The sequence below is a fragment of the Myxine glutinosa genome, chromosome 8 (genome assembly GCF_964187855.1).
Source record: "Myxine glutinosa chromosome 8, kmMyxGlut1.1, whole genome shotgun sequence".
In the NCBI taxonomy this organism is placed as follows: Eukaryota; Metazoa; Chordata; class Myxini; order Myxiniformes; family Myxinidae; genus Myxine; species Myxine glutinosa.
The window spans coordinates 59,308,222-59,322,075 of record NC_136268.1 but is presented as its reverse complement, the minus strand read 5'-3'; the positions used below and the strand labels follow the sequence as shown (position 1 = coordinate 59,322,075).

The window sequence follows — 13,854 nt, the reverse complement described above, 5'->3', positions numbered from 1 at the left end:
TCCTTCAGGTCGCACAAGATCTGCCTGCAACCCTCTTATGGTTAAACTGCCAAAATCAAGACTCTCTATTCACCTTCACTCTTTCATTCCTCTTTTCTCCCACCTCTGGAAGAAACTCCCCCACTCTCTTCAATCCCACTCCTCCCTCGAGGTCTTTAAAACAGCTGTTCACCACCATCTATCTTCCCCAATCCAAAACCTTGATCTTTTTCTTATTCACTTTCACTCCTCACCTTTACATTCTCTCTCTTTTCCTCAAAACCTCTTTGACTATTCTCTCTTTCTTCACTTTTATATCAATGCAGCTCTTTTATTTAAGGCCTAGCCTCAATGAGGACGATATCGTCCGTGACTGGAGCCTTCAACATCAGAAATAAGAAACAGAGGTCTGACCATAAGATAAGTATGGTTGATGGTTCAACCAAATCTAGAAAGATCCATGTGGGAAACATCATCCAAATATTCCACACGGACGACCACATCTTCTTTATATTCGTGTTCTAAGTTCAGCAACGTAAAAACTATTGTCCCATTATACTATAAGTTTTTGGACGGACGGATATCCTGTTTTTTTTTAGTTATTTAGTAGTGATAATTTTACTTAATTTTGTTTTGATTATTATGAAATGAATGCGATCTTGTACTTTCGTAAAAAGTTTTTGCTTTTACGCAAGTTTGTGTTATTTTGAAAGATGTCTCAATGAAACTGGACATTAATTCGGAGTTTCGCATGTGTAACTAGCTTTTGTAAATAAAGTTTGTGGTTTTGAGTTTTGTGTTAACAGTAATTGAAAACTGCGCCAATAGTTTCATAGAATGTGCGTAAGCAAGAGAAAAAAAACCCTGTACATATATGCTAACTTTACCCATTTCACATCTCGATTAATTTTGATGGAGTACTCATTTTCAGAAGAGGAAAACCATATGTATTAGACCATGGAGAAACGAACCGTGTTCCTGACCGTGCTTGATCTCCTCTGCCGTACGGTCAATGAGAACATACAGGGACCACACGACACACGTGATGGCAACAACGTGGAAAGAAACCGAGCAAATGATCTTCCTCTTCTCGCTGGCTGTCATCTGTAGTTTTTCCCACTGCAAATAAAATGCCACAATGAGAGAACCTCAACATGCAATACGGTGCAATACAATGAGAGAACCTCAACATGCAATACGGTGCAATACAATGAGAGAACCTCAACATGCAATACGGTACCTACAAGGCAAACACGCATAGCAACAACTGCTTCATTCTATGGAACTATGGCCAATGGTGTTATGAATAGAGGGGTTCTCTGTTTTTTTTTGTTTCTGTTTTAAAAACATGACATGAGATAAGCACAACAGAATGCAGAAACTTTGTGTATCTCCTTAGGTTCTAGTCCCATTGTGCAAAAGATGCAAATCTATGGACAAAACATCTAGGAATACTGCGGTACTGCACAAAGAAAACTGGATGGCATTCATAGAATACTTACCCCAGGCGGTCGACTTTGTGCGAGCCAACTCTTCTATTTCTTCAGGTTTTTTTTTCTTTGATCCAATATGGCTGCCAGACGACGTGACCAAGATGACGTCATAAATTTACATTCTCCAATATAATTGTTGTGGAGTTCACACTCAAGTAATTTCAAACTGATTGGACTAAGTGTTGTACTTGTTGAATTATGACGTCATAACGAAGGCACCAACGACGTCATTGTTAACAACACGTTTTCCACATCACGTTCTTTACAATGAACCAAAATTAAATTTTTCCATGGAGTGGTTTTGGAGATCATAGAGGTCCAAAGTTTTTCGGTTTTAACAAGATGGCACCTGTAGCACGTGACCTATAACATCCTAATTGTCACGAAATAATTCGACATGAGTATACACATACTATGATATACTATGATGAAAATTTTGTGTCAATCGGATCAACGGTTTTAAAATTGAATTTTTAAATTGCAGATATGTGCGTACGACATACGCAGGCAATCGCTTAACCACGCTTTTCACTTCGCGAGCGCAGCGTAATAAAAACTAGGCAATGTGATTAACACATTCGCACTGACAAAATTCTAGCGATGTTTGAAACAAGGTCAAAGTATGAACTCAATTCTGACCTCAGAGGAACTTTAAGTGACAATTTTATTTTTAATAGGACAGTACCATCACTTGTGTGGTATGCCTGGTGTTGGCTTAACGGTTAAGGTGGCTGGCTTAAGATCTTAAGGTGTTGAGTTTGAGCTCCTGTCATGACGTTGAATTAGCACCAGGTGGGTTGACTCAGCCTGTCATCCTTCTGAGCTTGGCAAGCTTACTGGGGTAAAAAGCCATTCAAGTATCCTGCGTGAGAGTGGTGACCCGTCCAGGATTGTATTCCTTAGCCAATGAAACTGCCTCGGCAGCTCCTATGCTCCCCATGGTGTGAAAGGTTATTACGCTCGCCAGAGGAGAGGGTATTCCATTTGGGTCCGTTTGTTACTTGGCAAAAAAAAAGTATGTTGATCGTCCTTTTTTGACAAGTATGTTCATCACTCCGGTTTGTGTGCGTTTGTCTGTCCGCTCACTTATACTTGCTTACAGGTCACAATTTCAAACCGATCTTCACGAAACTTCACCAAATTTTAGAGTTCGTGGTCCGACAAAATCCTATATATTTTTGAGGTCAAAAGGTCAACATAGGCCAAAGGTCAACCACTTTCTTCAATTTTCATCCAATTGACTTGAAATTTGAATAGGATTTACATATCAGCTAACTGAATTCAACCACCAACTATTTTGGAGATCAGCATAGGCCAAAAGGTCAACCACATTCTTCAAATTTCGAAAATCCTGAATTTTCATCCGATTGACTTGAAATCTGAATAGGATTTACATATTCGCTAACTGAATTCAACCACCAACTATTTTTGAGATCAACATAGACCAAAAGATCAACATAGGCCAAAAGGTCAACATAGGCCAAATTTCTAAAATTGTCAATTTTCATCCGATTAACTTCAAATTCCTCGACACTCTCTCCACTCCACTTTCTGCCGCTCAATATCTCAACCCTCAGATCGGCAGGCTGCAACATCTTCACTCTCTGCAGACCTGGACACAATCACAAACTAGGCAAACAAGTGGAACATGTCTTTCAATCCTGACAAATCTCACACTCTCACTTCGTCTCTCCGAAAAGACCGTCTGGACAACCCTCCCATCTACTTTCTGAACAATCCTCTTGAAGAGGTTCGGTCACTCAAGCTTTTAGGTCTCACTATCTGCCATGATCTTTCCTGGGAAAACCACATTTCCAAGCTGGCCTCCAAAGCGAGTCGCCGACTGGGCATCCTCCATCATGTGAAGTCCTTCCTTGGCACACCGGAGCTCCTCACCACATACAAGGCTTTCATCCGCAGCTCAATGGAATACTGCTCTCCCCTCTGGGCTGGTGCTCCTCCCTCACACCTAGCTCGGCTTCACGCGGTTGAAACCAAAGCATTCAGAATCATTGGAATCTCCCACGATGAAGCTGATTCTGAGGGCCTTTCTCTCTCTCTCACTGCAGGCAGGTTGGTGGTCTTTCTGTCTTCTACCGACTCCTCTCCGGCCTTGCTCCCCCTGTTCTGTCTGTGCTCTGTCCCCCAAATATTCCTGCAGGACGCACAATATCTGCCAGTAACCCTCTTCTGGTGAAACTGCCAAAATCAAGACTCTCTGTTCACCTTCATTCTTTCATTCCTATTTTCTCCCGCCTCTGTAACAATCTTCCACACTTTCTTCAATCCCACTCCTCCCTCAAGGTCTTTAAAACAGCTGTTCACCACCAGATCTTGTCTTCCCCCATCCAAAACCTTGATCTTTTCTACCCCCGTTAAAACACCCTAAATCTGCCTCTTTCAATCCCCAACTTCTTTCCTGAAATTCCTAGTAGTGTCCATTTGCTTTATACCGTGTACCCCTCCTTCTCCCTAGCCCTCACCCTTCCACAGATCTGCCGACATCCTTGTTCTCTACTGTTGTTGTACTTGTGTGCTTCCCTCTCCCTCCCCCTCTTGTCTCCCGCTCCCTTCATTGTATTGTTGCGAATATGGAATTTGGCCTCCATATCCGCTTGTAAATATTCCCCTATTTTCTCCAATACTCCCCAACTTTCCCCGATCCCCCATTCCCTAGTCCCATTGCATGTAAATAACAATCAGTAGAGCCGACCTTCCCCTTATTCCCCCATTAAATGTCGTGCCCAGGTCCACCGCACCACACGTAGACAACTTTCGGACATCTTCCTAGTTATTCTTATTCTATGTCAGTTAAGGCCTCGTCTCCATTAATTATGACTCTTCGTTGCACCAGAATGTGATTATATGGCATCAGTAGTGAGTTTAGGACCTTTCCCATACCTCCTTCCATCTTCTTCCCCAACAATTACAACAACAACAGAGGAGATGGCGGCGGAGCGGGGGAGGATGCGTCCTCACACCGGCTCGATTAGCTCCAGACCATGCGCTCCACGGGGTTACCACGAAGGGGCTCCTTGTCAGCTCCTCGTCAAGGGCGGAGCCTGGTAAACCCCCCGCACGCACCCAATGAGAAGCAACGTGCCGATTCCACGAGGCGGAGCTAACGAGCCGAGGGCGTGTCACTCCCCGCCGGATATACGCGGCCCCGCGCCGGATGTGACGAGAGATGCGCACCCAGCTTGGAGAAGGAAAGCCACCTGCGAGCGCTGAGTCAGATGCGCACCCAGCTTGGAGAAGGAAAGCCACCTGCGAGCGCTGAGTGAGATGCGCACCCAGCTTGGAGAAGGAAAGCCACCTGCGAGCGCTGAGTCAGATGCGCCCCCAGCTTGAGCAGACAAGACGCCATCCGAGCGCTGCGACCTCCCCGCATCTCTGGACCGGACCGAGTCGATTCTGACCTTTGAGCCCAGGAGGACCTGGAGCCATCGATCCTGCCTTTCCTAGCCATCAAACCCCCGTGTGAGTCAGCCGTTGTCCCGTGTGTCTGTCGTCTGTCCGGGGTTAATATAAGAGTGTGTCTAAGTGCCTGTCTTCCTGTAATATACCTCTAGCCCCTGTAATCTAACCTTTTCCGTACGAATATACTTGAGAATCGAAACATTGGTGTCGTATTGTGTTATTGTAATCCAGCCGGGTGTCTTCTTTTTCTTATTGAGCCAGCATCGCGCGACTAAACGTTCGGGCACAATCGGGTAACTTGTGCAGACGTGGTCATACCATAAAACCGCTCGGTAAATAACATCCAAGCCACGTCTGTAACAATTGGTGTCGAGGAGTGGAATTCGAACCCGGGACTAAATTAGTTAGGCCCAAATTTTGGGAGGGAAAATCGAGCCGGAGCGCGTACGGCGCTCGACCGAATCGATTCGGAGCGCGGTCCCGCGGTTACTGCGCTCGACGAAATTATAACGAAAAAAAAAAAAATTTGGATTTGTTTTACGAAACTCGAATTTTGCAAGTCGCGCTATGGCGGATCAAGACGGCTGGGGTCCGGTAGGGGAGAGTGAAGCAGGGTCGGTCCAGGACCAAATTGAGGGACATGAGGGACATGAGGAGAGCGAAACAGCGGGGGTAGCAGGCACGCAAAATGGCGCCTCGCAAGAGCGCGCGGTAGCCGAGCCCGCTGTATCAACGGGCTTTAACATGCAGCCGATTGACATACAGGCCCTCATTGCGCAGCTACAGGCAGCTGTACAGATGAGTATGGGGAGCCAAATTGAGCGATTGGGTGAGCGGTTGGGGAACCGGATGGATGCTCAGGGTGAGCGATTGGAGGGCCAAATGAGGGTTGATAGTGGGCGATTAGAGGGCCAAATGAGGGGTACCGGTGAGGGATTAGAAAAGAAATTTGAGGGGTTAGACAACGGGATAAAAGAGGTGAAACATGGGTTAGAGGGGGTAGAAAATAGAATGGCTGCCCAGGAGAATCAGATAGAGGGAGTGAAAAATGGGTTAGAGGGGTTAGAAAACAGTATGGAAGGCAAATTGAGGGACATGAGGGACCAAGCGGAAAGGGAAGTTAAACAAATGGAGCAGCAGATAGAGGGGGTCAGAATGGGGGTAGAAACCAAACTGGATGCTCACAGGGAGGAAATGGAGCAGATGAGGGTGGCATCTGGGCAGGAGATGCAAGTGATGGGAGAGGAGATCAGAAGAGGAGTGAGTGAGGAGGTCGGAGGAGTGCGCGAGGAGGTGAGGCACTGTAAGGAGCGCATGGAGAAAGAGGTGAGAAAGGGGACTGTAAAATTGCAAGGTGGTATAGAGGAGTTGACGCTGGGAGTAGAACAACTGACAGTGGGACAAAAGGAGTTGGGGGACCAGGTAAAGAAGAACACAGCGGTAATAGAGGGTTTAAAATCGACACAGAAGGAGATGAAAAAGGACGTAGGGGTAATTAAAAAAGAGTGTCAGACGGTACATGAGGACCTGACGAGGAAAATGGACAAGGTGGTAGAGGTAATGGAGGTTAAAGAGCGGGAGGTGCGGGAGCACATAGAAAAAAATAAAGTGGAGTTAGAGGAAGAACTTAAAGGGGCGCACGAAGAGATGAAGGAGATGAAGCAAAAATTAGAAGAAGTGGAAGAAGGGGTGAGCGAAATTAAAAAGCGACGGAGAGAGGATAAGAAAGAGATAAAAGAGGAGGTAAAAGAATTGGTCCAGAGTCTGTGTTCGGATCGTGATGATGTGCTCATTAACCGGATGAGGGATTCGCAGGTGATGGAGGAGAAGCGAAGAGGAAGAGGACCCGGTGTAAGTGGTGACCAATATGGTCGTGCGTATGATGCGCCAGGGGATTTAAGAAGCTTGGGGGTCGAGATAGACCCGGGTGTTCGTGAGAGGCCGTTGGTGAGGTGTGCGACAGGTCTGGTGTGCGAAAAAGGAGGTGTGCAAGAAAGTCCGACTCAGGGGTGTGTGAGGAAAAAGTGTGTGCCAAGGAGTGAGGGTGCTGGCGAGAGTGAGTCGGTCGTAGCACGTGTGCGAGGGAGCACATGGAAGCGTGGTGTGGTGAGTGTTACAGAGGGTGTGACGGGAGAGTGTGCGCGAGAAAGGTGTGTAACGGACGGGTGCATGAGGAAAGAGTGCGCTGTCAGAAGTAAGGAAGAGTGTCCACCTGTGGTGAGTGTTACAGAGGGTGTAACGGGAGAGTGTGCGCGAGAAAGGTGTGTGACGGACAGGCGCATGAGGAAAGAGTGCGCTGTCAGAAGTAAGGAAGAGTGTCCACCTGCGGTGAGTGTTACAGAGGGCGTAACGGGAGAGTGTGCGCGAGAAAGGTGTGTAACGGACAGGTGCATGAGGAAAGAGTGCGCTGTCAAGAGTAAGGGTGAGGGCGCTGTCAAGAATGGAGGTGAGAGTAGTGAGAGTGACAAGGAGAGTGAGTTGGTTGTGACAGGTGAGCGAGGATGTACACCTGGGATGGAAGGATGCACACCTGGAATGGTAGAGCGTGAGTGGGAATGCACGCTGGAGTTGGTGGTGAGGCACGTGGTTGGGTGTGCGAATGAGAGCACACCTGTGATTGTCACAGAGGAGGTGACCGAGGAGGGGGCGCGAAGAGGTGTTTTGGTGAGGTGTGCGACCAACGAATGTGTGCCAAGGTGTTCGGTGGTCAGGTGTGTGACCAAGGCTGTGAGTGGAATGAGGGTACCTGGGTGTGTAAGGAAAGGTACGAGGAGCATGGGCACGGCTGGATGTGTGAGCAAGGAACGGGCTGCGGGGTGTAAGCATGCAGGTGAAGCATCGACGTTAGACGGGGTAGAGTGTAGAACGACTTATAGCCGAATCGGGCCCTCGGTGCGTGCTGGGCCTCGCTTTGAACGGCCGCGTCCGTGCTCCACTAGGCGGAGCTGGCAGCCCGATAGAAAGGGTCGTCATGGCGACCACTTTTTGGTGAGACGTGCCGGCAGGTCGAGAGCGGGACATTGGATGGCTCCGTGCCGAGATGGTGCGTGGGATCTCGGCACGGGTAAGCCCCCGTCCCTGCCCCGAATGCCGGACGCATCCAGCCGCCGGCACAAAACAACCAGCATCCATTGCTTGGCTTTACGAAGCCGGGCTTTGGACAGGAATTGGCGCACCGAGGGGTATTAGTGAGTCGACTGGGTGATGAGGTTAGTGTTTTGGACCCAAAATTGGAGAAAAGCAAAATTTGATGATTGGCAAAGGATTGGCAGAGGGATGATTGGTAATGGTACAGTGATTGGCAGATGATTGGCAAATTTTTAATTTGTTGCAATTTGATGTGCAAAATTGGTAGTGAGAGACCCCCGATGTGGTGGGATGGCAAATCCACCATCCTTCCCATGTGGGGGGGCAAAGGAGCAATAGTTTATGGGGTGTATGGCAGTGAAAACTAGCCCGGGTGGGTTAGGATATTGTGTGTAGGGATCTAGAAGATGACATTAGGTAACGTTAAGATTAGTTAGTGACTGATACCTGTAGTGGGGACGCAGGTAGATTAGCATGGATGATAATGACGAGGGAGCGCAATAGTTTAAAGGGACGACTGGGAAGCGCAAGTTTCAGAAGGGAGTAGTTAGCTGAGATGATGCCGTGTTTGTAAGAATTGAACAGGTGTGCAACTGGACAGGTGTGTGGAGCAGTGTATGAGTAGTGAGTGTGTGGATCAGCGCGAATGCGCTTGGGGAGAGAAGGGTGCAGGTGGCACCAGGTGTGAGAGCACAGGTGTGCAGGTACAGGTGTGTGGAGAGAGTTGGAGTGAGTGGTACGGAGTGGTGTGCATGGTGCGAAGGTGTGGATGGGGGAAGAGTGGACCCCTTTCACGAGCACCCGGGGCGGGTAGTGTAAGTGTTAGGTAGAGGGTGCAGGTAAATTGTGGTTGGATATTGGCATTTGTGGTGCGGTTGCAGAATGGTGTTGTGAATGGGTGCATTAGTGTTGTGGAAATGGCTGGGCGTGTAGCCTGTTAGTGTGTGTAGTTGGTTGGGCACTCCACCACTGTGAGGATGTCGGCCAGGTGAGGCCGCAGGTGGGCTCTGGGAGCCGGTAGTTGTGAGTGGGTGCCTGAGGATCCCGGGTGTGGATCGGGCAGCCCAGTGCCAGAGAGGGCACCGAGTGGGGAGAGTGCCAGAGGGCCTTCCCCAGGTAGTTAGGTTAGGGCAAGGAGCAGGTAAGCTCGGAGGCAACTGCAGTGGTGGAGGTGTGCAGGTGGGTAGACCCACTGGGAGAGGTACACGCCGCAGCCCAGAAATTGTGCGAGGGCACCGGGAGATGAATCGGGGGAGTGAGACCCCAAATTGAAGCGCACCACAGTCGGGCCAATGGGAATTGGTTTTTAGAACCCATAGTGTAAGGGGGCCAATGGTTTGGCCGGAGAAAGACCCCGGGTAGTGTAAAGTTGTTAAAGTCATTTAGGAAATAGTTAGGATTGAAGAACCTGTCGCACCATACGCAGCCACTTACCTGTGGTGATGATGATGACTCCACACCTGTGTTTTCTTTGTTCTGTGTGCAGGAAATGAGATTGCTGTGGATTTGTGAGACGCATCACGACGTGGATGAGACATTGGGGTGATTCCATCTCTCCCTCCTTAGGAGGGACTGATGATGAATTGGTGATGGCAAATTTTGATGTGCAGTTGGAGATGGCAAATTTTGATGAGAGTTGAAAATGGCAAATTTGATTGGTTAGGAGGGAGAGAAGACGAATTTGGTTTATGGGAGGAACGGGGAAGACAGTAGGGATGTTTGTCGATTTGTAAAGTAGATGTTTATGGGTAGTGTTGTGTTTTGTGGATGCAGTAAGGGGTAAGGGAGGGGCCATGTAGGTTACCTGGTGGGGGGGGGCGTACGATAGGAACGTACCTGTCTCACCTGGTTCCCATGTGCCCCCAGTGTGCATCACCTTACATTGCGTGCACTTTTGCGCCCTTACCACCTTACTCACTTGTTTCTTCTTTTGTCTCCCACCTCCGAGGATCTGGCTTTGGGGTAGAGAGAGAGGAGAGAGAGGTGCTGGCTGCGCAGTTGTGGGCCTGCACTTTCGCTGTTTGCTGCCGGGATCGATACACCATATGGACCGCAATGTTTGTGGCCACCCACAATGGACCGCAGTTCATTTGCGGCCAAGCACCACCCGGGGATGGACCTATGGGTCAACGTGGCACCTATGCCATACAGGTGAACCACTTTTAGTTACCACCAAGTGCACCACAAGAAGAGCAAGAGACACCTGCAGGGTTAGGGGTTGTCGAATTTATTTTTATTCCAATGAACAATGGTGACTGCACCGATTGGTGGTGGGGTGGTGCTGTTGATGCTCGGGAAGGGTGCTCTGCACGTTATTAAAGGCCGTCGGCCACAGAGCACTCGTGGGTTGGTGTATCGATGCTGGCAAGCGCGCTCTCTCTATGCATAACATCTGCATGTGTTCCTCCAAAGACAGGTCCTGGATCGTAGTGTAAATAGCAGCGTAGTCTTGTAAATAATGCTCCCTACCGGCTGTATGTTTAGTTTGAGAATTCTTTCCGGATTCGGTTATCCTGTGGGTGTGTTTCTGTGAGGAGAAGGGTGCAACGTCGCAGGGGGACATATTTACTCATTTGTGAATATCTGTAAAACTGTCGCACTCAGGGTAGAGTTAATAGTAGAGGGAACTACATTGCGTGCCACACTAAAGTAGGTAAAAATTTATCGGGTCGGGACGCCCCGAGGGTAGAGAAGGGTGCAATGTTGCGAATATGGAATTTGGCCTCCATATCCGCTTGTAAATATTCCCCTATTTTCTCCAATACTCCCCAACTTTCCCCGATCCCCCATTCCCTAGTCCCATTGCATGTAAATAACAATCAGTAGAGCCGACCTTCCCCTTATTCCCCCATTAAATGTCGTGCCCAGGTCCACCGCACCACACGTAGACAACTTTCGGACATCTTCCTAGTTATTCTTATTCTATGTCAGTTAAGGCCTCGTCTCCATTAATTATGACTCTTCGTTGCACCAGAATGTGATTATATGGCATCAGTAGTGAGTTTAGGACCTTTCCCATACCTCCTTCCATCTTCTTCCCCAACAATTACAACAACAACAGAGGAGATGGCGGCGGAGCGGGGGAGGATGCGTCCTCACACCGGCTCGATTAGCTCCAGACCATGCGCTCCACGGGGTTACCACGAAGGGGCTCCTTGTCAGCTCCTCGTCAAGGGCGGAGCCTGGTAAACCCCCCGCACGCACCCAATGAGAAGCAACGTGCCGATTCCACGAGGCGGAGCTAACGAGCCGAGGGCGTGTCACTCCCCGCCGGATATACGCGGCCCCGCGCCGGATGTGACGAGAGATGCGCACCCAGCTTGGAGAAGGAAAGCCACCTGCGAGCGCTGAGTCAGATGCGCACCCAGCTTGGAGAAGGAAAGCCACCTGCGAGCGCTGAGTGAGATGCGCACCCAGCTTGGAGAAGGAAAGCCACCTGCGAGCGCTGAGTCAGATGCGCCCCCAGCTTGAGCAGACAAGACGCCATCCGAGCGCTGCGACCTCCCCGCATCTCTGGACCGGACCGAGTCGATTCTGACCTTTGAGCCCAGGAGGACCTGGAGCCATCGATCCTGCCTTTCCTAGCCATCAAACCCCCGTGTGAGTCAGCCGTTGTCCCGTGTGTCTGTCGTCTGTCCGGGGTTAATATAAGAGTGTGTCTAAGTGCCTGTCTTCCTGTAATATACCTCTAGCCCCTGTAATCTAACCTTTTCCGTACGAATATACTTGAGAATCGAAACATTGGTGTCGTATTGTGTTATTGTAATCCAGCCGGGTGTCTTCTTTTTCTTATTGAGCCAGCATCGCGCGACTAAACGTTCGGGCACAATCGGGTAACTTGTGCAGACGTGGTCATACCATAAAACCGCTCGGTAAATAACATCCAAGCCACGTCTGTAACAGTATGTTTTATGTGTCTGTGCATGTTTTCATGTTCAATGTGTTAGCTCTTACACGAGCCTCCATTCTGTATACAAAAAAAAAAATTTTTTTTTGAAGACGATTTGCATATCAGCTAACTGGATTCAACCACCAATTATTTTTGAGGTCAAAAGGATGCTCTACTGAGTGGCATTCTACTTTGTTCTCTTTTGCCAAGTGTTGCTCTATGAGTGATTTTTCATTTCCTTGTTTGTTTGTCTGTCTGTCTGTCTGTCTATTTGTTTGTCCACACAGATCATGAGCATGCATTTCTCTGCAACCGTTGGTCCGATTGCCAATACATTTTCACCATATGAGCGCCTCCTCCAGAAGAAAGTTTTATGATAATAATGATGTGATAGGTCACGTGTTACGTGCACCATCTTGGAAAAAAAACAAAAAAAATTTGCACCTCTATATCTCCGAAACCGCTTCATGGAAAAAATTGAAACATGGCTCTCATTGTCAAGTACTCCACATGGGAAACAACATATATTCATGATGATCGGTGCCTTCATTATGACGTCATCATTAGACAAGTAGAACGCTTGATCTGATCAGTTTAAAATTTATTGAGCGTGATCTACACAAAAATTGAATGGAAGAATTTATATGATGACATCATCGGTCACGTGGTTCGGCAGACATATTGGATTGAACATACATCTACGTCGCCAATAAACCACACAAACACAGCAGCGAATAAACACACAAAATACACCACGTAAACACATCCTGGTGAGGGTCTGCAATCTCTAATGGCTCTTTCTTGTTATTATTATTGTTATTATTCTTATAATTATCACAAGTGTTATTACATTTGACTGAGGCTCACAGTGATATTGGTAGTGAGAATGTCTGAGCAGGAAAAGCACTTACAACAAATTCATATTGAACACTCAGTATGGCAATGGGTAGCAAAGGAAATTACAGTAGTTGATAAAAGTAAGGAACTTACTTTGCAGGGAAATTGAAACCCAAGGAAGTATAGTGTATATACAGTAAGCTGCATGAATCCTGTGGTTCCAAAATCGTGTTCCACTTTAAAAACATTTTTTGTTTGTTTACAGGAGCGAGGCTCATGGAAGAACAAGGTATAACCGACAGTGGGACAAACATCAAGGGAACTGAACGAACACGATAAGAGGAAAGGGTGGAGGGGAGGAAATGTTCTGAAACTAGCAATTAACATGGTTTGGTTATACCCCCATCACACCAAACGAGTTCTCAATACGTTCGTGAAAATGTTGTCGAACGGGCTCCAGCTGTGTATGAACGTAGTGGACGTAGTAGCAACTGCTTACAGTCTTTTTACGAACTTCATGGACGGGCTCGGACGGGGAGGGTGCTCTCGAACTTTGAGCCTGCTCAAAATTTTATCCCGTCCATCCCGTTCTCCAACGTCGCCATCTGACTTGGGAGGCATCAGAGGCTCCAGGGGATACAGCTCTCTCCGTCTCCCCCTCTTGAATTGGACCTTCATGGGCAGGCTCAATAGTCTCAGCAACTTCAGGGGGATCTGCATGGCCTTCAGCAGGGCTATTTGTGCTTGATTTCGCTCGCCCTGTCTTTCTGAATCGACTTCTCTTTGGAGGCATGATGATCGGGGATTGTATTGTAGATGTGTACAGCTCGGAGCCCTGAACTTGAATGAGGACTGGCTACAACGCGCTCGGTATTCATAGCAGTCGGGCCAGGACGCGAGTACACACGCACTAGGGACGAGATGAGGACGTAGTGCGAACGAGTTGGTCGGGTTAAGAATTCGTTAGAACTGGCTTGGACGTATTGTGAACGAGGTAGAATGAGGTAGAACGAGGTTGAACTGGTTAAGAACGGGTCGAGAACGGCTACGGACGGGCTCGAACTGCTTCGAAACGTTGTCGGCATGAGGTGATCGGGCACTTTTACACGATCTGAACTGGATACAAACGGACTGCAGACTGGCTAAGAA

General features: G+C 48.2%; 1 protein-coding gene across 1 annotated transcript in view; it reads right to left on the bottom strand.

The window, feature by feature from the left end:
* The window catches only part of LOC137432521 (E3 ubiquitin-protein ligase MARCHF8-like), a 191,772-nt gene that overhangs the window by 2,801 nt on the left and 175,117 nt on the right, over nucleotides 1-13,854 (bottom strand). The window contains exon 5 of the mRNA XM_078783320.1: nucleotides 951-1,098. Coding sequence (XP_078639446.1) covers nucleotides 951-1,098 — 148 coding nt within the window. The remainder of the gene's footprint in view (nucleotides 1-950; nucleotides 1,099-13,854) is intronic.